General features: G+C 57.4%; 2 protein-coding genes across 3 annotated transcripts in view; one reads left to right on the top strand and one right to left on the bottom strand.

The window, feature by feature from the left end:
• CDH23 (cadherin related 23) overlaps nt 1-23,781 on the bottom strand; it is a 414,708-nt gene that overhangs the window by 41,055 nt on the left and 349,872 nt on the right. The gene's annotated exons all lie outside the window — the stretch shown is intronic.
• VSIR (V-set immunoregulatory receptor) lies at nt 642-22,908 on the top strand. 2 transcript variants are annotated; one of them, XM_027587703.2, is made up of 7 exons: nt 664-1,019; nt 10,510-10,935; nt 11,587-11,643; nt 16,819-16,926; nt 19,840-19,867; nt 21,174-21,370; nt 21,554-22,908. In XM_027587703.2, the coding sequence occupies exons 1-7, from the start codon at nt 938-940 to the stop codon at nt 21,589-21,591; spliced, it is 936 nt and encodes a 311-aa protein (XP_027443504.1). In that variant the 5' UTR covers nt 664-937; the 3' UTR covers nt 21,592-22,908. The 2 variants fall into 2 exon arrangements, with proteins under 2 accessions (XP_027443513.1, XP_027443504.1); XM_027587712.2 differs by lacking the exon at nt 11,587-11,643 and having other exon boundaries at nt 642-1,019.

The following is a 23,781-nucleotide window of genomic DNA, read 5'->3' as shown; positions in this document are numbered from 1 at the left end:
GAGGGGAGGCGGGAGCCACCACCAGTGGTGCTAGTGCTGGGTGGGGGTGCAGGAGTGGAGGACTGGGAAGGGGGGGTGCATGACTGTCCTGTGGATATCCAGGGCACAGGGAGCTAAAGAGGGTGCAAAGTGGGAAGCGATGTTGGGGCCTAGCCGGAGAGGAGCCCTGATGATTTCCTACGGGACATCTACCAGATGTGTACACACACGTGCATCTGTAGGGATGTGCCAAGTCTGTTGTGTATCCCTGCAGCTGTGCCGTGTGTGTGTGTGTGTGTGTGTGTGTGTGTGTGTGTGTGTGCACGCACAAAGGTTTTACAGGCTCTGGGATCTACGGTCAAGTCCGCTCCAACCTGCCTAGCCCTTTACACAAGTTAGATTTCATTCATTCACTCATTCATTCCACTGCTGGGAGTGCCTACCACCTACCAGGCCCTGGGCTGGGCTGGGCTGGAGGATGTTGGGGACAAGTGCTTGCCCCCAGAGGACTCAAAGGCTGGTGGGTGAGGTCAGACACAAACTACGGTGCTTGTGTAGCCTGCTGTGTTAGAGGCAATGCCCTTCTCAGGCTGTGCGGCAGTACCGATCCTCTCCGGAGGGGCATGGGAGAGAGCAGGAATCAAGCAGAGCTGACGCGGACACTTGGGCTGTCGCCCCTACCTAGAGGGCCAGGTGCTCTGTGAGTCAGCGGGGAAGCCCCTCCCGCGGGCCCTTGGCGAGGCAGTTCCCCCCACGGCCCCCCGGGGGCGCTGCGGGGGAGGGGGGGTGGGCCCTGGAGCTCTCGGGCGCCCACAGCGCTCGCTCTCTGCACTCACTCCACCGGAGGTTTTCCGGCCAGCTGTGTGCCGCCGCTCCCGGAGCACCAGGCGCTCTCCCTGCGCGCCCCGCGGTCCCGCTCCGGGCCCCGGGGCTCCAGACGCCGCCGCCCGACGGTGACATGGGCGTCCCCCTGGTCCCGGAGGCCGGTGGCCGGCCCTGGGGGCCTGTGCTCCTCGCTCTCTTCCTGGCTGCCTCCCGAGGTAAGGTCAGCAGAAGTCGGTGGGGAGGCTCACCGGGACAACACGGCTGGGGAGGGGGCCGCCTCCCTCCACCTGCCCTGTTTTCCACTTGCTGGGACCTCACTGCAGGGGCCGCGGGTCTCTGCCAAGTGCCCTGGCTGGGCGGCAGCACGTCTGCATGCTCTGACAGCCGCCCAAGCTGACAGCCGGCCCGACCCTTCCCTGCCCAGCGAGCCCCGCGCGGGAGCAGCTGCTGCAGAGAGGAGATGGACACGGTGGGGACAGCCCAGCATTGTCTGGTGGACACCACGGGCTTTTGACACCTGGGGCATCTCCCTGTGCCGCCCGCCTCAGGGCTCCAGGATCTCACTGGGCGCAGGGAGTGTGGTACTCTCTGTGTCCTGCTCCCTGGTGACACTCCTGGTTGAACCTTGGGGGGCACGGGTGCACTCGCAGATGTGGGCGCCCACCTGGTCCTTCTCCTGCGGGTCTGGCGGCTGAGGGTTGAGTGCTCAGCTGATTCCCGGCATCCTAGCAAGGCTGGAGCTCAGGGACTGGTGTGGGGTCCTGGGGAGAATGTGGGCCACTTTCCTGGCTCAGCCATGAGCCCCGTCTGAGTCCCAGAAAAATTTATGGCATCTTTCTGGTCTCGGTTTTCTCAGCTCACGCTCAGAAGCCCTACACCAGGGAGGTGCCACTTTCTTCTTCCAAAGTCCAGACTGTCACCACTCCAAGTGGAATCCTGGCTAGGACACAGGGGCTCCCAGGGCAGGGCGGGGAGCAGGGGTAGGGCAGAGGTCGGGGTACCCACAGCCTGGCCCCCGGTTCTTGGTGCCTGGCACTGGATCAGCTGGATTTCAAGGGAAGAGGGGGCCAGCAGGCAGCCTGTGAACTATACTTTGTGGGGAGGGCCCAGGGAAAGCTTGAGTCATGCAGGGAGTCAGGGAGGCAAGAGGAAGGTGGGGCACTTGGCACAAGGACCCAGTGGGCGGGTCAGGAGAAGAAAGGAGGGGGGAGCACAGGGTAGGAGCAAGAGAAGGGAGTTGAGAGAACCTGGAATATGCCAGAAACAAACTGGGTGCTTGCAGGCAGCGTGTTATCTCAGCGCTCGGGGAGTCTGGCCTCTGATAAGGAGGAGAAAGCCCACACCCCCCCCCCCCCCCCACAGAGCTGCCTAGCCCTGGCCTGGATTCTCGCAGGATGGGGGAGGTGGTCTCGGCACCAAGGCCATGCTTCATGGCAGGACATGGTTTCCAGAAAGGGCAGGGGATGGTGGCAGGCAGGAAGGCCAGCACTGCCCCCACCACAGAGCACCTGCCCTGCCCCTTTCTCCTCAAGTGACCCTGAGAGGCCCTTCTGCTTTCTTACCTCTTCCCCTGACCTCCCCTGGCCGGGCTGCTCTCTATTCAGCAGCCCCAATTCAGGAAACTGAGCTCTAGAGAACTGAGGTGTAGGGAGACACCTTGCAGAGTAGCTGGTAACAGAGAGGCTCAGAGCCCTCGCTCCATATCGTCTGCATAGCCAGAAGCCTTCACCCCTAGAGGTCTCGGCTACTCATACAGTGCGGCACTCCACAGGACCAGCTCTTCCAGGGCTCAGCTCAGGGAGATGATTAGGGCTCTAAGCAGCTTTCTACTGAAGGGGTCAGAAGCATTCTCTTGGCTTTGAACTACTCTGGGACTCAGTATTCTTAACTGTAATATGGGCATTCTAACGAACATTCCCACTGCCCAGGACAATGTGTAACAAGGGGCTAACCGACGGGAAGCCTGGTTGCAGGCACTGTCAGGAGGGTCTGTGAGTCAGAAAGACTCGCTGGCCTGCTGAGGTGGGTTGCCTTGGGCAGGACTGCTCAAGGTCAAAGGCTTCATGTCTGGGAAGGTGAGGTGGAGGTGGCTGGTGCAGGTCTGTCTTCTAAGCTCCTGAGGCTGGGTCAGCACCAAGGAGAATGGTGGTGGTGAGTTGGTGCTCAGGAGCCCAGTCAACTGAAGACGCCCCTTTCCTGGGCCTGACTCAGGGTGAGATGGATGGAGGGATGCACCTAACAGAGCCAGGCCCCAGCAGACCCCAAGGGTGGCAGAGGCTCTTCTTCCCCTATATGCACTCCTAGGACCTGAGAAAGTTCTTATCTTCACCATGGCCTTATAGGCTGACCCAGGAGGCCCAGACTCTGGGACTAGCGCATGGAGGTGCACTGAGGCTAGGGAGGGGAGACCCCATCATCCCCTTCATGGTAAACAGGACTGCAGGGCCTTGTTGAGTAACCCAATGGTGCAAGCCTCTGATGCAGCAAAGGTCAGCTCTTAGGAAATCCACCCTCTTCTGTCCAGAGCCCCTGGGGTGGCCCTGGAGGCCAGCCCACAGGCGTGAGGGGGCATCTACCCAATGCTAGGGATGCCCAGCAATACCAGGGAGTCCCTCGCCCAGCTGGGCTGGTTGTTCCTGTGTCCCCCCGAAGCAGGGCAAAGGTTCCCTGCCAGGGCCTGACCTCCCTGGGAGTGGTGGCTCAGGTGGGAGGGACAGTGGAGGGAAGCTGAAAGAGGCCACCTCCCTATGTGCGTACATACACGGGTCTTAGGCTTCAGCCGATCAAGGGAGAGAAGGAAGGAAAAGCTCCTCAGTACCCATCTGGCCTATTGGCAGTGATGCCTTCAACCAGCACTGACTAAGCCCCACAAACTGAGCTTGAGGCCCCCCAGTTTTAGGCCAGCTACTCATCCAGGAGCAGTCTGCCTTCACCTGGGCGGGGTGAGCCTGGGATTGGCGGTGCAGCTTTCTGAGGGACCCCTGGGTCCCCTTAGCAGCAGCACTGGCAGGCCCAAGGCCTTCCTGATGGCACCCTGTATGGGAATGGTGAAGCAAGGGGTCTGGGGCTGTGTGCCTTGCATGCTTCCCATACAGTCCTGTCACTCAACAGTCTGGTCTTGGGAGTCAGTGAGATCTAGGTTCAAATCCCAAGATGGCCATTTACGGCTGTGGCTTTGGGCAGGTTGCTCAGCATCTCTGAGCAATTTCCTTCATCTCTACAATGGGGATGATGATGGCCCCTCCCTCAGGGGGCTTCGGTGAAGAGTCAGTGCACAACCTCAGCACCGTGCCTGGAGCCTGGTGAATGATGTGTAGTGTTAAGCTGTTTCTTGGCTTTCTGTGGCCACGTGCCATAGGCCCTCCAAGTTCCTCGGTGCCTACAGAGCCTGGTGGAGAGCCCGGGGTGTGGGAAGTCATGGACTGATTTCCCTAGGACTGGACTTGAAGAATCCTCGAGGTCTGGCCACCTGTCAGCACGTATAGGCACTTAAAGTGTGAAATGTCCATGGAGGCGCCTGTGGATTCTCTTCAAGTTCCCCAGAGATGTGGGACTTTGCAACTTCAAGGCAAGCCCAGCTCAGGGTTTGCTGGTCTAACTGGGATCTTTCTTGCAACTGATCTTTACGTTTCGTCTCGTTGCTTTGGCTGCCCATTCCCAGAGAGAAAGGCCGTGGCTGTTATGCACATCCGTCATTCAGTAATGAACTTGCTGCGCTTCGGCCTGAGCAGGGACCCCATCCTTTCAATGTTCTGCATAGGATGCTATTTCCCGTGGGGACCTGGGGTTGAACAGGGCATAACGAACAGCAGAGGCTACTATTCACTCCCTGGGGGACACTGAATGCACATTCTCTCTGAGCCATGGGCAGCCTGGGGGACATGGTTTCAGGGAGGCTGACTGCCCCCTTCTGAAGGGCAGTTCCAGAATAGAGCTCCCTGAGCGTCAGCTTTCTGCTCATTACCTTTGGGATTTCTGCAGCAGCATCTGTCTATCATATATACTTATTTTTTCCCTCAAATGGACTCATTCTTTTACTTAAGTAAATAGATTTTAAAAGGAAACTTTCTATCACCGCCACCAATGGAAAGCCAGTATCGTTGCCACAAATAGAACAAAATCATACAAGTACACAATAAGAAAACCAAATAAGGGTATTAAATTCTAGTATAGCCTGGGGAAGGCTCTGAGCCTGAAACCTGCTGTCCCTTGTTAAAAATAAAAGGGGTGGGGGAATAACCTTCTATGTGATTTGATGGCATTTAATGCCATAAAACTAAAAGTAAAACTGCGTTATAGTCGCTGTCGGCCCCTCCCCCCATCACTGCAGAAGCCACCTCACCACTGTGAAGAGCGCTAGCTGGTGGCAGGGGACAGGTCAGCTCTCCCAGAGGAAAAGAGAGAGAGCAGTGGTCCCCATCCTAAGAGGTCAGGGCAGGGTCAGAGGGCCTCTCTGAGCTTCTTCCGGCCCCCAATTCTCCCAGCCCCTGCTGCCTTCCTCAAATAAATACAGTGTCCAAGTAAATACAGTAGCTCCAGCTGGGTCCTCTCTTACGTTGGGGCCAACTACGTATCTCAATAACCACGGGGGGATGGGGAGAGAGCTCACAGCAATCTGAGCCCTCATTGGCCAGGCCTGCTGTCCATCTGCAGGAAGGACGTGGGCCCTCTGGTCCGTCCCAGGCCACCTCTACTGTGTCGGTTACTACAGGCTGCTTGCACCGAGGGCAGGGCCCAGGGACCGGAACCCGAACCTTAGTAAGTCCTCACAGCCCAGACCCTTGAGGGAAGCTGGCCAGAGCTGGTATTCGGGGCTGCACACAGTCCTCCTCACGGAGGGCCTGGGCGAGTCTGGGAAGGGAGGCATCCAGAGAAGCATCCATTGGCGGGGCGCCTGGCCAGCTGCCCAGGCCCTCTCCAGGGAGGCGTGCTGGTCAACAGCCTCCAGCCCCGGATGCGTGGATGCTTTCCCAAGGTGCTGGAAGCGCTGCTTCCTCCAATAGAGCCTGGCTTCCCCTTCCCAGACTCCCTGGTCTGATGTGAATGGACACTTCCTGCGGGGGCAGGTATCAATAAACACATCTGAGATGCCCTTTGTCCTTGCTGGCCACAGACCCCAGGGGCTGACCTGCTGGCTCCGCCCCCCGCGCCGGGGGCGCTTCCTGGAACTCAGCGCTGGCAGACTCGGTCCGGATTGGTCCTTGACTCTGTTTCCCTCTGTGCTCTGCAGCTTGATAAAGACAGAACGGAGCCTTTCCCTGCACCCTCCCCGGACTATCCTGGGGGACGGGGCCTGGCAGGGAGCTGGAGACCAGTTCCATGTCTGTTTGGTGCTCCTTCCGAGGCTGAGGTCCTGGCCTTTTGCATCTAGCCCCGGGCCAGCAACAGAAGCAGATCAGGAACTGTTGGACTGTTTACTTCTAACCCCTAGCAGCAGCTGGACAGAGTTCAGCTGTTTGGGTGGGGCCTCCCAGGCCCGACTCATCAAGCTGGGGCCCCACCTCCAAAGGCTGGGGTGTTGCCTTGGCAACCGTGGGCTAAACTCATGCCCCGTCAGGGAAAACACACAGGCCTCTCCACACCCACACACACACCCATCCCGTGCACACCCACAGGGTTTCACGAGGTGCCTGCTGGGGGGAACGAGGTGAATCATGACAACTAGCCTCCCAAGACGGAGCCAGACAAGAGCCGCTCTCCCCAGTACTGGAACAGAAGCTTCTACAAGGGGCTGAGCCCACCTTTGGCTGAGGGTCCCCCAGCTGGAGAGCGGCGGGAGTAGGGCTAAATTCTGAGCCGCCATCGCTTAGGGAACTCTGCACCCTCACAGCCTCTCTGCCCGGGGCCTGGCTCATGGGTAGGACCTCGGTAAATATTTGTGGAATGAAGGACTGGTGTTGTCGGTTTAGGTCTGAGGCAGAGCAAGGATGACTGGCCGGAAGTTGCAGTCAGCTTGGGGTCAGTTCACTCCCCCCGTTGCTGGAGCTGAGATGTCAGCCCCACCCGCTTCAGGAGTTAGGGGGTGCTCTTCCTTCCCGCTGTGCTGGTGTGTTCAAGGTGTGGGTTTCAGCTCAGCCACATAGGGTTGGGTGGTCTTGGCTAAGTCGCTTCACTTCTGGGTCTGTTAACTCATCTTTAAAATGGGGATGATAATACCTACATCAGGGAATATTAAGTGAGAGGAGTATAAATTGCTAAGCAAGTCCTGACACATAAGAGGTGGCCCATTTCTTGCCCCCTTCCCTGCCCTAAGGAAATACAGCCCCTTCCTCCTGCCCCAGGCCCTCAGAGCTGGAAGGGCCTAGGAACGTGGGGAGTCTCTTGAGATGAAGACAAGGAGGCGGAGAGAAGGATGGGAACTGCTCAAGGGCACACAGCAAGGACGTGGCTAAGTGGGGATGGGACCCAGGGATCCCTCAGACCAAGGTTTTAATCCTAAGACCTGGAATTTTCCAGGTTCCTAGCAATATTCCTCCAGGGGCTTCTGCCTCCTTACCCGGTGACAGGTGGGGCTGGGGTGGGGCTGGGCCCCAAGAGCAGCACAATGACTGGATGGGTCCCACTTGGCACAGGCTCAGGCCCAGGCCCAGGCCCAGGGTCATTTTCCTGTCCCACATGTTCTCGGCCACCCTGGAGCCGAGGGCTTTCCTCCCCACCCTCTCCCCAGTCTCTGACAATGACCCAGGTGTCCAAAAGGATCTGCTCCTGACAATAAGCAACATCCTCCTGCCAAATAATTATAAACCCAGCTGTGCTATATATATATTCCCGATAACACGTGTGCATGCGCAGTTGTAGATGGCATGGGGGGGCGTGCATTATTTCCCCCAACTCTGTGCCTTTGAGCATCAGGCTGTCCTGGGCTTTGACCTGGCTTGAGTCTTAGACACAACAAAGGGGATGTTCCCACCCCCCCATCCCTGAACCCCCCCACCAGGACAAGACCCTGGGAGCTCTTGGTCCACTGCTTATCTGGCCCTTTTGCTGAAATTGAACACTGTCCCCCATCCCCCAAACCTGAATCCTACTGCAAGCTTCTCCTTTTTCTAAAAAGGGAAGAGGTCCTCTAGTGTGTGTAGGGTGTTGGGGATTGAGCAATGCTCCCCCCCCCTTGCCCCCCACCCCCTGTTCTCAGCCCCAGTTCTGGGTCCCACTGTGGGTTTTCTGCCTCTAGGGCTGAAAATCTCTCCCCAGTGCTGTCCCGGCAACTCTGTGCTCCCTGACACATAGTGCCATGTAATAGCTGCCACTAGCTGGGGCCCGCTGGGGAAAGGGGCAGCGCAAGGCAGACAGCTCCTCAGTCTGCTCTCTGGACGGGTTTTCGGTCTTCCTGGGAGTGCCTGCGAGGGTCCTTTCCCTGGCTACCCACGCCCCCCCCCCCCCCCCCCCCCCCCGTTTACTGGCACACATAGTTCTGTGGCCATGGCCGTCACACAGGTCCATGAGGGGGAGTCGAAGTCACTACTGTGATCTTCACTGAATTATTTAGCGTCTCTTTGCTTCACATTTTGTCCTCAGTGAAACAGGAATAAAAACAACACCGACCTTATAGGGTTGCTAGACATGCCCCTAAAGGAGTTAGCATAGCACAGGATACCTGCTCTTCCTTCTGCTAGTTCTAACTAGATCTGGCTTTACCTGAAACCCCCCATGCTCCAGGTTCTGAGTTCATCCTCTCCCTCTGTGGCACTTTAGGAAAATCACTTTCCCCTTCCGGGCCTCTACATTTCTGCCTGAAAAGGAGACCAGCATCTTGCCAGGCAGTTGTGAAATCTCTGCTCACCTTGGCAAAGATTTTCCATAGATCTGGGGCTCCCAGATGTGGCTCCTTCTCACATGTGGGTGGAGCGAATGGAAGGATCTGGGGTGTGTGTGTGTGTGTGTGTGTGTGTGTGTGTGTCTTCCTTACTTTCTTGGGGCCTAACACACTACCATGCAGACATATTCTTTGGGGCCATGACTTTGCTAATACCCCACACGCTGCTTTAAATATGCAGGCACTCCAAAATTGGATCCCAAGCTGTTGTCAGTCGTTCACACCTTAGTGGGAAAGAGTTTGAAGGTGGCTTCTCCATTCTACTCTGCAGAACTATTTTCACTCCTAGGAAATGTTCCGGGACTTGCCCAAACGAATGAGAAAGCTGTGTAGCTTCCACGAAGCGAGCACCACCTACTAGCAAAGCACTTTCAGAGCCCTTCATGTGAAGTATTTGTGGTCCTTGCCTCAGTTCTGGCAGGTAGATGTTTTCATTTCTGTTTGACAGTGAGGAGTCTGAGGCTCAGAGTCTAAATGACTCCCAGCTACTGGACTCCAATGCAGGCTGGTGCGGTTCCAAAGCTACCCGAGGCTGCCTTACTCTTGACCGGGCAAAGTTTTCAGCTCTGCTGGTGGGTCCCAGACTCTGAAAGCAGGGAAGGGGGTGCCCGCAGGAGGAAGTGGTGTTATCTTGATTCAGGCAGTGGCAGTCGAAGAGACGTGCTGGTTTGGATTCTGTACACATTTCCCAACTCTCCTTCCCTGACTTACGACAGCCTCTGAAATGCCAATTAATAAATTCAAATACCGCTAATGTATAATAACCATAGTTACCTTTCCTATGTCTGTAGAGGGCATTAGAACTCCCATCTAGTGTTCTCAGCTTTCCCTCGCTCTGTCCTCTCGCAACCATGCATTGCAGTGCTTGTGGGGGTCAACATGGTTATGTGCTGGGGGGTTGGGGTAGGGTAAAGAGGGCCAGGGGATGGCTTCGTTTGCTTATCGAAAACAAAATGAACTAGGAAATATTTCTAAGAAGACTGGGTGGCAGCAGGTACATGGATGAGGTGACCTCTCATGATTTCCCTGGCCCTGGGCCCGAGACACCTTGGGTTTCCCTGCTTCCTCACCACCTGGCCCAGAGCACCCCGTCTACTTGCTAAAGTCCTATCTGTCCATCAACCCCAAAGACACTCGCTCCTTTGAGAAGTCTCCTGACCAACCCTAGGATGGCTATGTCTTCCCTCCTCCAAGTGCCCTGTAGACTGGCACCAGCCTGCCCTTTAGCCTGTGGGCCTACTTTGTCAGGAAGGCACGCTTTGTCTACCCACCTAGGCCATAAGCTCCCAAGGGGAGGCCATGTGCTCAGCATCCAGGTGAGACGTAGCACCTGGCTCAGGCCTTGCACACAGAAGTGCTCCATTAGTGCTCACTGACGAGGAGGTGGGACAGCATGGCTAGCCCTACGAGTGGGAAGGGCCCAAGGTGCTAATGGCCCCAGAAGGCTGGTCAAGGGCCAAGGGCTGCGCTTCCCGAATTGCCTTTGTGCTCCTCATCCTGCTTCCCCCCGGACGGCACAGGGGGTGGGGCTGGAGGTGCCAGGGGTCAGCTGTGGGTAGAGCCACAGGGTCTGCAGCGGCGGGGAGACAGACACACCGGCTGGGCCCAGCCCGCCGCCTGCCCAGAGTCTCTCCTACACCTCGTCTAGTGTCCCTGGGGCCAGGGGAGTCCCTCACCTGGAGAAGCTCCTCCTCCCACGCAGCCCGGGATGGAGTCAGGTTCAGCAGCTAATGAAGAAGCTGAGGCTCGGGAGGTCAGCTGACTAGGCCGGGGCCTGTGGCTGGCGAACCCACATCTTCGGAGCGCCAGGCCAGGGTTGTTCCTCACTCTGGGGGAACTAGGAGTGGTTCTGGCTCAGGCAGGTGACCGTCTCTTGTCTCTCTAAATAGGTCTGGTGGCAGCCTTCAAGGTCGCCACGCCATATTCCCTGTACCTGTGTTCTGAGGGCCAGAACGTCACCCTCACCTGCAGGATCATGGGCCCCATGGCCAAAGGGCACGACGTGACCTACTACAAGACATGGTACCGCAGCTCACGGGGCGAAGTGCAGGTCTGCTCGGAGCGCCGGCCCATCCGCAACCTCACGTTCCAGGACCTTCACCTGCACCACAGTGGCCACCAGGCCAACACCAGCCAGGACCTGGCCCAGCGCTACGGGCTGGAATCGGTCTCCGACCACCATGGCAACTTCTCCATCACCATGCGCAACCTGACCCCCATGGACAGCGGCCTCTACTGCTGTCTGGTGGTGGAGATCAGGCACCACCACTCGGAGCAGAGGGTCCACGGTGCCATGGAGCTGCAGGTGCAGACAGGTGAGGGCCTCCCGTACGGGACAGCCCCCCGGGGGTGCCGTGACCGTGGGGACGGTGCGCGTGCCCGTCTGGAAGGGGAGGCAGAGAGGACCGTGTGACTCCGGGGCTGTGGTGCTGAGTACTGGATGGTTGCGACCGTGGTGTGATTCTGTGCTGGGAGGGTGTGTGGTCCAAGATGGGGGACACGGACATGCCAGGGACGTGTGTGGTGAGACGGGGTGGCCACGGGGTGTGAGGCTGTGTATAAATCTCTCTGGTCAGTGAGGTTTGATGGTGAGGGGGGTGTACGTGGTTCTGTCTAGTAAGAGAGAGTGTACAAACCTGGGAGGTATTGCTCATGACACTGTGGTGGCCATGATATGTGACCTGGGGTGTGAGCTGGTGAACGCTTGTTGGGAAATGTGTGTGTGTGTGTGTGTGTGTGTGTGTGTGTGTGTGTGTGTGTGTCCAGGTGAGAGTGTGAGGGGTAGCAGGCTGGGTAGACGTGTGGGTGCCAGCAGGTATCCACACGCCTGTGGGGGAGGCGTGAGAGTGCGCCGGGCACACCTAGCCTTGCAGTGAGAAGCTGCGTCTGTGTGTACGCGTGTGCTGGCTGCGACAAGCCTCCCCGGCCTCAGGCCCACCTCACGCCCCTTCTCTTTGCTCCCACAGACAAAGCAGCGTCAACCCAGTGCATCGCGTACCCACCCTCACCCAGGGAGAGTGAAAGTAAGGGACCGCCCTTTTGGCCCTTCTGGGTTCTCTGTTCTCCTCTGCCCTCTTCTTGGACCCAGGCCCCACTCTGAACTCCGATCTCATCACCCCAAGCCCACTGAACCCCCATTCTTCCTCCTCTGCTATTGCCCCTCCCTTTCGCTTCCCCCTTCCCTGGAGCCATTGGGCTGCAGTCCTTGTTCTGTGCATGGGGGAGAAAGGACGGAGAGACTCAGGAAGGGGAACAGAACTACCTTTCCTAGAGCTCTTCCTACATGCCAGGCACTGTGCTAAGTCCTCGCAAGTACTGGTATCTCCGTAGATTCTGACAAGAACCCTCTGAAGCAGGCAGCACATCTTCACTTTCTACACATGGACACAGAAACCCAGAGAGGCGACAGAACTTGCCCAAATTCACACAGCTGGGTTGTGCTCACTTCACCTTCTTCCCAGCTTGAGGAATGCATAGGGCAGTGGGCGGGTGGCAGTCAGCCCCCGGGTGTTTGCCCCGAGAAGCATCCTGTGGAGGAAGGGGGGGGCACTGCTCTGAGGGATGTCTGGGCACTCAGAGGCCAGGGCAGAATGCCCGGCAGCTTGGAGGCAGCAGGCAAAGGGGAGATGTCTCAGGGGTGCCCCACTCTTTGGAGAGGAGAGGGTCTTGGCTTCCAGAGCCTTCTATCCATCAGTATTTCCTGGGCATCTAGTATGGACCAGCCCCTGCCCAGGCCCTCCTGGAGGGAGGTACAAGAGTGCAGACCTCCCCCGCTGCCCTCCAGGAGGATGTGCACAAAGACCGAAGGCGGGGACAGGACAGTTAAACCTACAGCCCCAGCCCAGCTCAAAGGTCTTGGTGACTTTCTACTCCAACTACTCTTTTTTGAACCGAAAAACAGCTTAGCCAGGAATAAAATTAGAATGCACATTTCGGTCTGAGCCAGATCTGCATGGAACTAAGGAACTCCTTGGTTCAAGCCCCGTCCCTGCACACCGCAAACCTGACGTGTCACCTCGGCACCAGGCCACTGCTGTCCTCACTTCCTCCAGCGGCAGCTCCCTGGTGAGGGTGGACGGCCGTGTGCACAAGCATCCAGGACAGGGGGAGCCTCACCTGGCGGAACCCACGAGTGTTCACTTCCCCATTGCTCCTTCCACTCTGAGCAACCCTCCAGTCCCCCTTCTTCCTCCAGGAGTTCCCAGAGCTCCCTTAGAGGCCGTCACCTCTGCTACTGCCCACATCTCACCGGTGGGGAAACCAAGGTGCAGACAGGTGCAGGGACTGCTCCCAGTCTCTCAGCCAGAGCGCCTGATTCTCAGTCACAAACCCTGCCCGGGGGCCGGGCTGCCCTCCCCTCTCTCAACATGAGTTTCCTGAAAATCAGTTGTATGAACTAAAGTCCTGGGGACAGAGATGAGAGATGCCAGTGGGGACAATGAAGAAACCAGGTACAAAATAGAGAGGGAGCAGAGATTTGGTTCATTTCTCCTGAATAAGACCCTAGAGAAGTAGCTGCTGGAATTAAGGAAACAGAAGTCTCCTGGGGAAGCCTGGGAGTCTGGCTGGTCAGAACGCCAGGCTGAGGCAGAACTTTGAACTTGATTGTCCAGAGTGGGTCAGGCTTCCTTCGCTGGGCACCTCTACTCTCAGGTTTTGACATTAGCCTCCCTCTCCAGGGATGCACAGCCTCACTCTGGTCCCTGCTTCCCTGAGCTACTGTCCACAGTGACCAGGTTCCCCAAGGGCCAAAGGGATGTGTTTACTTCTATCCTAGCTGTTGAGGGCAGGATGATGACTTTGGTGACCTCTGAAGTCCCAACCCCTTTCCAGACTCTTGGTTCTGGAGGTCTGGAGACTAGCTGTGGTGGAGTCCTGTCACTAAGGTGGGCATGGCGTCTGATGAAAAGAAACCCCGCTATCCTTTTGGGTGGGGTGTGGGGTTGGGGCCCACACTTCCATTCTCTAGGGATCATGGGTCCACTGAGAAATGGGAGCACGTGTGTCCCTTCCCCACTAACAGGGAGGCAATCCGTGTTATCCAAGAGGCTGAGTCAGGGATCAAAAACTCCAATGCCCCAGAAGCCAGGGACCGAGGGAGGAAGACAGTGGGGAGGGGTGGAGCCTGTGGTGAGCAGCCAGCTGCCGGCCTGTAAGGGCAGCTCCAACTGCTGTGTGCTTGGAGGGGGGCCCGGGGCTGCCAGATCCACTCCATTTTCCAGCAAAGTCAGAAGTCCAGATTTTACAGAAACTCTCAATTTTAAAATGTGGGCCAGAAAAGAAAAAAAGAACGAGATGACGTACCATGTGGGCCATGACAGGATGGAAAGTAGATGGCAACAGACAGTGGACACACATCTGTTTTCTAATCGTTTAGAAACATGTGCCTGGTGACCCCTGTGCTTAGTGGGCCTCAGGGCGGGCCGCTGGGTACTGGCCTCAGTGCTGCTGACCTTTGGAAAGACTGCAATCCCTGCTCTCTCTAAGACAGGTGCCCCACAGCCAGCCTTGGTACCTGATCGGCTAGTGATGCTTCCAGCCAAGCGGCTAGGGGCTTTTCTGTTCCACCCGCAGCCCTGTCTCCTAAAGATCTCTTTGGGAAGGAAGAGGGTGGCCGGCCTAGGAAATCATCTGAAAGCCCAAGTCAGTCTGAGGCTGGGGGAGGCGGGAGGAAGGGAGAGAGGCTGAGGAAGTTGGTCCCCAAGAGCCCCCAATTGCTGAGGGGCTGTGGTTTTGTCACGGAGCCCAGGGAAGGGGGCTGGGCAGCCTACCTCCTGCAAAGCAGCCTCCCTATCCCCCTACACAGCAGGATGTTTGGTTTGCTTTCATCCAACCCCCTCCTGGGGGAACCAGGAAGCCTGACCGAACTCCCTCCTTCCCTCTCGTACTTACCTACCTACTCACCCACCCACTGGGTACTGGCAGGCTCTAGACAAGGATGCACTGCTGAGCAGGTTAGCGTTGGGGGGAGCTCCCATCCCAGCCTGCTGTGTAAAGGCCTGGCACAGTTCTCAGAGCTGGCCTGGCAGCTGTCTCTGCCAGCACCTGATCGCGTTCCCAGTGAGCCTGGCTCTGGATGGCTACCAAGCAGGACCCCCCCACCCCCACCTCCCCAGGTACTGGCCACACCCGTGGGAGGCGGCGGGGAGCTGTGGCGAGGCTGGGCTCTACAGAAGAGCCCGTAGCTTCTAGGGCATGTGGGCCCACAAAACTGTCCCCAAACTCCTGCCACCCTGTCCCAGCCTCAACTCTTAGCCCAGGTTGTAAGGAAACCAAGTCCTGATCCCCTGGAGGGGCTGCAGAGGGGGATCTCTGCCTGGGGACAGGAGTCAGGCCGGGAGGGGAACAGGGAGACACAGGGAGTGAGCACCTAACCTCACTGAACGTGGCTTAGTAGCAGTCTGGAGCCCTGGTGTGACGACTAGAATAGAGCATTTTGCAACCCCCTTCTCAGTGCCCACAAGAAGATCCTATGACGGGGAGTTAGAAATCCTCAAACGTCTGAATTGTAGAATGTGTCTACTTTCACCATTCCACGTCAAAATGCAGCCTTGCTGAGATCTGCAGGGAACCTGCCTTAATGTGGACTCGAACTTGCTTTGTAATTAGCATAGCAACTGGTCCTGTACCAGTGGGTAGGTCTAAAGTACCAGTAAACAGTTTGTTCTCTTCTGTGGTATGAACAAAGCCCCGGAAAGCTTATTCACACCATCAGGTTGTTTAGCAATACAATGAGATAAAAACAGCCTTTATTCCCAAATGAAGAGTGTGAAGGCAACACTGAGACCACAGCCCAGCCACCTTCCCCAAGCTCCCCAGGGCCACGTTGACGCCGTGACAAGGTATCCCAGCCCGTATTTCGTATTTGGGGAAGGGCTGAAATCGGGAAGGAAACGCGTTTACGCTGTTTGTGGTTCCAAGGGCATGTCTGTTCCCAGCTGAACTCCTGGTGTCAGCAGATGGGCTGAAATAAATCAGGCCTCTCATGTTGTTGGTGGGCTGGTAAAGCGGTGCAACCTCTGCGGATGGCAATTAGACAACAGCCCAGAAGAAAACACACATACTCTTTGGCTCAGCACTTTCACCGCTGGGAGTTTTACATACAGAGGTACCTGCCCAAGCGAGCGAAGATGCACACACAAGGAGTTCACAGCTACGTTGTTATTAGTTATGCGGGAAAATGGAAGCAATCTGCATGTCCACCAATGGGGGACTGTTTCAATAAATTCTGGGATGAGTGCCGTGACAAAGCCCTAGGCAGAATGAGGTAGAGCTCTGTGCCAACCAGAGCTGTCCAAGCCACGCTAACTGGGAAAAGCAATCCCCATGAAAAACACCTGTACGCCGTATACGCAGGGGACAAATCTGGGCCACGCGCGAGAAAAGTGTGGACAGTGATTGCCTCTTTGCAGGGGGCCCGGGGTGAGGAGGAGCAGCAGGGGGAGGAAACTCCGGAATATATTTTAACTTATCTATCTATCTATCTATTTTGTAATTTAGAAAGTTTAAAATTTTTAAATGTTGGATAAGGATTCACATGTTTCTAGTTCTCCCCCACGTGTCTTCCCCGCCCCCCCCGCCCCCCATGACTTGTATGTGTGAGATCCCTTCCAGAAGCTGTGTCCAGAGCTAAGGGGGTCTCTCAGGAAGAGTGGGGCTTTTGTTCATTTGATATTTTTTTTCCTCTTCTTATTGTGGTACAACGTATATAACATAAAATTTGCCTTTCCAACCACTTTTAAATGTGGCATGAATTCTGCTCACCGTGTGGTGCAAACATCACTGCTATGTATTTCCAACCGCTTTTCACCACCTGGGTTCCTTTTGACCTTGAACTTCATGGCACGGGGTCTGTGAAGGACCTGCTTTCCCTCCTTTTCTGGGAACAACCCATGGCCTGGGGCAGTTGAGCTGTCCCCAGGGGGCTGGGAGGAAGACCCTTCTCTCTCTTCCCTAGAGCTGCCTGGCCTCATTTCTGCGTGCCCTGGGCCCACTTGGGGAAGAGGCATGGGGTGCTCTTTGAAAGGGGATCCCTAGGCCTTCTGTCCTTCTGCAGGTCACTGAGGGTCTGGCTGTGGGGCCTGGGTAAAGCTGGGTCCCCCTGCCTGCCCAAAACTTTCCTCTCTGGGCTTCAGTATCCCCCCAGGAGAAGCAGAGGGAATGCAGTCTCACCGTGGCTGTCTCTCTGCCCTTAACAGGCATCACAGCGGCTGCTCTGGCTACAGGCGCCTGCATCGTGGGCATCCTCTGCCTTCCCCTCATCCTGCTCCTGGTCTACAAGCAAAGGCAGGTGGCCTCCAACCGCCGTGAGTATCCCCACCTGCCTGGGGTGGGTGAGGGTGCGAGTGATCTGCCCTGCAGGCCCCAGCTCAGCGCCTAGGGGGCAAGAGGCAGGCATATTTCCTCTCTGTTCCAGAGACGGGAGCTGCCATAGTCCCTGCAAGGAGCTGGGTTCAATGGTGGAGGGAGGAGGGGACCCAGGTGTGCCATTTGGGGGGCCTGAGTGCCCACCAGCCCCAAGGGGTCCTGGCTTGGCCCTCAGTAAATATCTGTTGAATGAATGAATAATCACATGGAGTAGTTCAAATTGGTTTATAAAAATGCTGCCCCTTGGAGATCCTTTGAGGACCTGCTTTAATGCAGCGGTAGGCTTGTTTTGTAACCAGCATTGTAATTGTCGGGACAAAAATGACCTTTGGATGATCAGAACTGGAAGGGATCCTGGATTTAACTTAGTTCAGTTCTTTCGGCATATGGCTGAGAAACCTGAGCTTATTAGCGGGGTTAAATCATTAACCGAATGTTATATAAGTTAGTAAGTGGCAAAGCTGGGCCTCAAGCCCAGAGCCTTCCACTCATGCTTTTCCCAGGGAGCGTAATCCCACCACATCATCAGAATGCTCATCGGCATGAGCGTCCTGGCCACCAACCCCTACCTGGGAAGGTTGCTGTGCTGGGCCCCATGCCAAGTTTGTTATATACCTCCTCTCATAATGATGCGACAACTTGGCCCTACAATTGTTCCTCCTTTGCAACTGAGCAAACTGAGGCACAGAGAGGTTCAGTAATTCGCCGAGGGAGGCTCACAGTGAGTCAGCGGTGGAGCCAGGCTTCAAGTCATGGCCACAAACACCGTTTCACCCTCCTCTGTGGTACAGTGCCCCTTGCCCTTCCTCTGACCCCACCCCTGAGCCTGGGCTAGCCCGAGTCCTCCAGGAGCAGGAGGGTGGGGAGTCCTCTGCCCTGGCCCTTGCATCACCTCCCCTGCTTCCTTCCCTCTGGCTGGCTGCAGAAAGTATAGCTGGGAGAGAGCAGCTCTGTCGGCAGATGGCTTTTGGCTCACACCTGATTTCCTCTGGCTGGACCGTTAACACCTGGACAGCCCTCTCTCCTGGGGGCCCAACCTGGAGCCCCCACAGTGGCTCATTCAGGGGCTGTGGTCACCTTTCCCTTACTCTCTGGACATCCATACTCCTTTTGCAAAACCCGCCATAGGTTGGGGGTGGGGTGGGGGGGGGCAGGTAGGTCAAGGCTTGGGGCAGAAAGAGGAACCCAGGGGCTCAAGCAGGGTGAGTCATCACAGTGGAGCTGCCATGAGCTTGTGCTCATTGGTGCGATGTTTTCATGGAGGTGAGGAAGGGACAAGGAGGGAGACACACTCAGCTCCCAGGAAAGAGGTGCTTCCCAGGAAAGAGCTCCCAGTGTTGCACACATCCTCTGAAACGAAATGGACCCCAATTCTGTGACCTGCGGCTTCTTACAGCTCCTTATCCCCAAATTAAACATATGCAGTAACAAAAAGGTGTCAATAACTTAGCTTCTAATAAAAGTATTTTTGAGGCCAGTCTGCTCACCCCTTCTAAAAAAAAAAAACAAAAAATAAGAGGAAGAAAAAATGAATTGTAGGATCAGAGTCTTCGAGACAGACCCAAGAGATACTGGGCGAGAAACCAGGTATGAAATTGAAAGGGAGGGGAGATTTGGGTCATTTCTTCAACTAGCCTCGAGAGAAGTGCTGCTGCAGGGATTATGGGAACAGAAGTCACTGGGAAATGCCAGGAGTTCGGCTGCAGGACAGAGGCTAAGCGCCCGGGGTGGGGCGGGGGGTGGCAGGCCAGGGAGGGAGGGGACGGGGAGTGTGTGTCGGTTGCTGCGGGCAGGGCGCTGGCTCAGAGAGCATACTCAGGAGTGAGCCACACTCAGGGAGGAAGAGAGAGAAAGGGTTGGGAGCCCTGCGGCAGGCAGCCTCCTGCAGAGGCTGAGGAGTGTGGAAACCAATCTGGTTTTGGATGGAGATTGGGTTCCCCAGCTCTAAAGTGGGGCCAGCAATCCCCCCCAACAAGAGGATGGGGGGGACGAACCCCGGGAACTCTGGGCACCTGCATGAATCCTGAGGCACAGAGCCACCTGCTAAATGGTAGCCACGATTCCTGCCGAGAGCAGAGATTTTAGGAAACTTTGTGCAACTTCCTGTGTGTTGTGTGTGTGCCCCTCCCGCCCATGTTTCCCCACAGTGATCGTGGTAAAGCTCTTGCAAATGAGAAATGTATGGGGAGCTGCAAGGAAGAGGGAAGTAGGGCCACTGCATCTGGTTGGTGGCCAGTGTGGGGGTGGGGAATCCCAAGAGGGGGCAGCCGCGTGGAGGCGGAGGAGAAAGTGGCAGAATGGCTGAGAAGTAGTGGGGTCTCAGGCCCCTAAGGTTCCTCTAAGAGATGCCACTGCTAAAGCCACCCTTTAGGCAATGTGGAGGACGGGCCAGAGAGGACCAGGAACCCTCCAATTAGGAACTGAGCTCGCAGCCCTCCCACTCAGTAAATCATGGCGACAGACCAGAAAGTGGCAAATGTCCAAGCAGGAAACAGCAAATTCAGGCGTCAGGCCCTTGCGTGATACTTAAATCCGGAAGGTCTCACAACACCTAATCAAGCCATAGGAGAAAGCCTTTGGCCTCCTGGTGACAAATGCCGTCCCTTATACTTGTGAAATGTAGCCCGAGTTTCATTTAGCACTGGTTAAAACACCGGGCTCACTGAGGCCTGGCCTGCAGGATAGACACTGTCGTGCGGGCCTCCCGAGCCTACAGAAGCGGGATCCAGGGCTGAGCGTGGCCCAGCCTGGGCTCGCTCCCCTTCCTCAAAGGGCATCTGCCAGAGGGGGCAGGGATGTTGTCTAGGGAAGCCTCTGCTTTGTGACTAGCTTCTCTGTCTGTATGTCCCCAGGTGCCCAGGAGCTGGTGCGTATGGACAGGTAAGGCCCCTGGAGATCTTCCTGAGAAACCTTCCTGCGGCCGCCCCGACCCCGACTCCAAGCTTGGCAGGCTCTCTCTCTCCGTGCCTCTCCCCAGGGCCTGCGGCTCTGTCGGGCAATGTCTACACTCAGAGCGTAGCTGGACTTAATGCAGAAGGGAGGGGGGTCGCTCTTCGCCCGGACTGACTCCCCTTCACCAGGCTCCTTGGCCCTCTCCCCCCGCTGATAACGTGTCCTGGGGACAGGGCTCGGAACACAGACACGGCCTCCCAGGTCCTCCCCGGGCCCGGGGTCAGCTGTCAGGAAGGAGGCCTGTGCAGGAGGCTCCCTGTACAGCCTCCGGGCACAACTGCTTTAGAAAAGCGTCTGCCATCTGCACTGAAGCCTACACATCTGTGCTCTCCCTGCCGCCCCTCGCCCAGCGGGCCGAGCTCTGACACTAGTGGCCTGAGCCCGGCACCTTCCCTCAGGCCTCGGGGGCAGCTGGCCAGGGTGGGGGCGGAGGAGGAAGCAGCTGAACTGGGCACAGACACTGAAACATGCAAAGGAGGACGGCACACCTGGAGCCGTGGTGCCTCCCTGCAGAACACTCCAAAGGAGAAAGTGGTCAGGCCGCCACGAGCCACCGGGGCAGAGGTTGGCCAGGGGCTCCGAGTGGGGCAGCGGGCTGGGCATGCGGTGGCCAGGGAAGTGTGTGTTGGTGGGCTCGGGGCAGGAAGCGGACGGGGCGCCTGGCATGGAGGGTGTCCTCAGGGATGAGCCCCACTCAGGAACTTGGCCCGGTTACTTCACCAGCAAACCCAGAGCTCCTCTTGGGTGTTTGAGAGGGACGATTTTCTAGACAGGTCAAAGGAAGTCCTGCCAGTGATCCTGCCAGGATCTCAGAGCTGGTGGCAGGGGGTAGGTGGTCCCTCTCCCAACAGGAAGAGGGAGACAACTGCTCCCTGCAGCTTACAACAAGCTGTGGGGACATTCGATCCTAATGCCATCAGCTCTACGGACCAAAGAGAAACCTGTTGCAGGTTCCTGAATCTGGGGTCCTCAAAGTGTCTCTGACCCCAGGCTTCCCGGCTGCGCCCAGGGTGGATGGCCAAGTAATAGGGTGCAGCCCTAAGCTCAGGGGAGATGGGAGAGTGCAGGCCATGCCCTTTTCTGACCCCAGCTCCTCCCTTCTTGCAGGAAGAGGGTGCTGAGGCCTGAGGTGTGAAGGCAGGGGAGGGAAGGGAAGCAGAAGAGTGGGGCGGGCAGGAGGGCAGAGGCCCAAACCTGGGCAGCACAACTGACTGAGCCAGCTCTCTTCTTCTAGTAACAACACACAAGGAGTCGATAACCCCGGCTTTGAGGTTTCCCCGTCCTTCCAGGGCATGCCGGAGGCCAAAGCCAGGTCTCCGCTGTCCTACATGGCTCAGCGGCAGCCTTCAGAGTCCGGGCGGCACCTGCTCTCCGAACCCTGCACTCCTCTGTCTCCACCAGGCCCTGGCGATGTCTTCTTCCCAACCCTCGGTGAGTGCTTCCCAACAACCCTCACCCTCAGGGCACAACAGCCTGCAAGGTCATGACCTCCCCGCGGCCTGTAGGGCACCATCCTCACTCCCCTTCTGAGGCCTTGTAGCCTCCCCGTGTGGGCTTAGGGAGTGAAGGACTGCAGAGCCCCCCCATTCATTCTACTTCTCCTTTCTTTTGCAGACCCCGTGCCTGACTCCCCAAACTCTGAGGCCATCTAGACCAGCTGGGGCCAGTGGGCAACTGTGGCGGGGCCTGGGGCAGGTGCTTTGGAGGCAGAGCCGGCCCTCTGAGCGGTCCCTTAGCCTTGGCCCTGGCCCTGGTTTCCTCCCTCCTGCTCTGAGCCCAGACTCTTTGAGATACCTCTGATGGCCAGACCCTCAACTCCTCTGGGTGCTACATGGCAGAAGGGAGAAGGGGCTGGATTGCCCAGCCCCTGTCTCAAGGATGGTGGGGTGCTGGGATCCCGCCCCAGAGACCTGAACTTCACCAGCTACAAATGCCAAATGGTCTACATCCTAGAAGCTCCAGAGTTTCCAGCCTGTGGCAGCTTCTCTCCCTGGGACATGAGCTTTGTGACCAAACAGCCCAGATGGGACAAGATGGGCACTGGACAGAACTCGCCCCCCCCCCCGCCCCCTGTCCCCATCGAGTGCCATCCTGCCAGGCATGAGACACAGGAAAAGATGTGGAAAGACTCTTCCTCACTGCAGTAGAGCCAGCGCCCTGATCTCGCCCGAGGCAGCTCATCTGTCAGACTCCCTCTCTGTGACCATGGAGCTCTGGGGCTGGTCCTGCCTGCCTGCCCCTGGGGCCATGGGAGCCTTTCCCAGCTGTCCGCTACCAGCAGCCTCTCCCAGTAGCTGTCCACCGGTTAAGCAAATCTGGGCTCCCGCTGCCTGCCTTCTGGGCCCCAGAGTTCACTGGCCAGGGTCCCCGAAACAGGAAGTGCACCCTGAGGCACAGTGGCCACTGTGGGCCAACTGGCATCTTGGGCAATGGGGGCCAGGCCAGAGGTTGCACTACCTGCTGCAGAGGGGGGTGAGGGAGGGCAGGTGGAGCCTGCTGGGAAGGTGAGTGGAAAGGCTCTACCCCCACCCTCCCCCCTCCACACGCAGCGTGCTCAGTACAGAAGGTGACTGCATACTGTATTTGCCCCAACTGTGACCCTCCCTCCACTGGAAAGAGGAGGTGCTATTAAACTCCACGGGCAACAAGTGCAAACCCTGTGAAAGGACTGTAGGAGCTGGGTTTTAATCCCTGCTCTGCTTCCAGGGGTGCCTGAGGCCCCGGGAAGCCCCCATCTCCTCCTCCCTCCCTGCCCCCCTGCCCCGTCTTTGGTCTTCCATTCCATTTAATGTGTTGTCTTTACAGCAGAGTGACCCTGTCGGTGGGCGTGTACACAGAAGCGTCTTTGGCCCTCCTCTCTAGACCCTCTGCTCCAACTCCTGCTTCTGGGCATGTCCCGGATTTGTTTTTATACACCATATGCAAGGGAATCCTTTGTGGAATTTTGATTAAAGGGTTTTAAAATCACAGAGAGGAGTGGGGCGGGGCGGCTCTGTACACTCTGGGGTGGAAACGGGGGGGGGGGGTGGGGGGGGGCGCGAGAGGGGAAGGGGTGAGTTTGAGCGGCGTAGGGCCCAGGCACTGCACCCAGGAGGGCGTTCAGCTCATCAGCCTACGCGGCAGAGCCCGGACTTCAGGCCAGCGTAAGGGCCCAGCAGGCAGGGAGAACCCTCTGGATGGCCTGGGGAGGGGGGGGGGGAGATGGGAGTTGGGGGTGGAAGAGAGCAGCTCTAGGCTCTCTGGCAGCAGTGAGCCCCCAGGCCTGCGGCTAGAAGCAGGGAGCCCCCCTGGATACACGGCATTGCTTCCAAACTCCCCTGTCAGGCCCAAGGGCATGGGTCAGTGTGGGTGTCCTGCTGCACTGGGGGGGGGGGGGGGCTTGAGGAAAGAGTGAGCCTGGGCCTTGAGACTGCATGGACACCTCCAGTGGCCAGGACACCCAAATCCTGGTTCCTGCTTCGTCCCTGGGGGTCCCTCTTCTATCCCATCTGTTTGCCTGGACACTGAGTGCAGGCTGCCACAGAGAGAGGGTGCTGTTCTAACAGCTCTTGGGGGCCCATGGCAGGGCTGGGCAGGGTGACACTTGCTCAGAGCTGAGCTGGGCTACCCCTAGGATTGAAGGAAACGCCTACAGACCAGACCTCCCCCGTCCCCCAGCTCAGAAAGAGTGCTCCTGCCCTAGGGGGAGGCTGGCCTGGCCCAGCCCGCAGCTTCTGACCTCCAGGCAGATATAATTTCTAAGAATTTTGGCTGCCAGACCCCAAGCCTGGCTGTTGCTATGTGGAGGGAGGGCGGGAGGGAGGGAGGAGGCCCCAGAGCAGAAAGCCACCCCACTTCCTCCC

The sequence above is a fragment of the Zalophus californianus genome, chromosome 15 (assembly GCF_009762305.2).
Source record: "Zalophus californianus isolate mZalCal1 chromosome 15, mZalCal1.pri.v2, whole genome shotgun sequence".
NCBI lineage: Eukaryota > Metazoa > Chordata > Mammalia > Carnivora > Otariidae > Zalophus > Zalophus californianus.
Note: the sequence above shows the minus strand (reverse complement) of the source record. Positions and strands in the feature narration are given on the sequence as shown.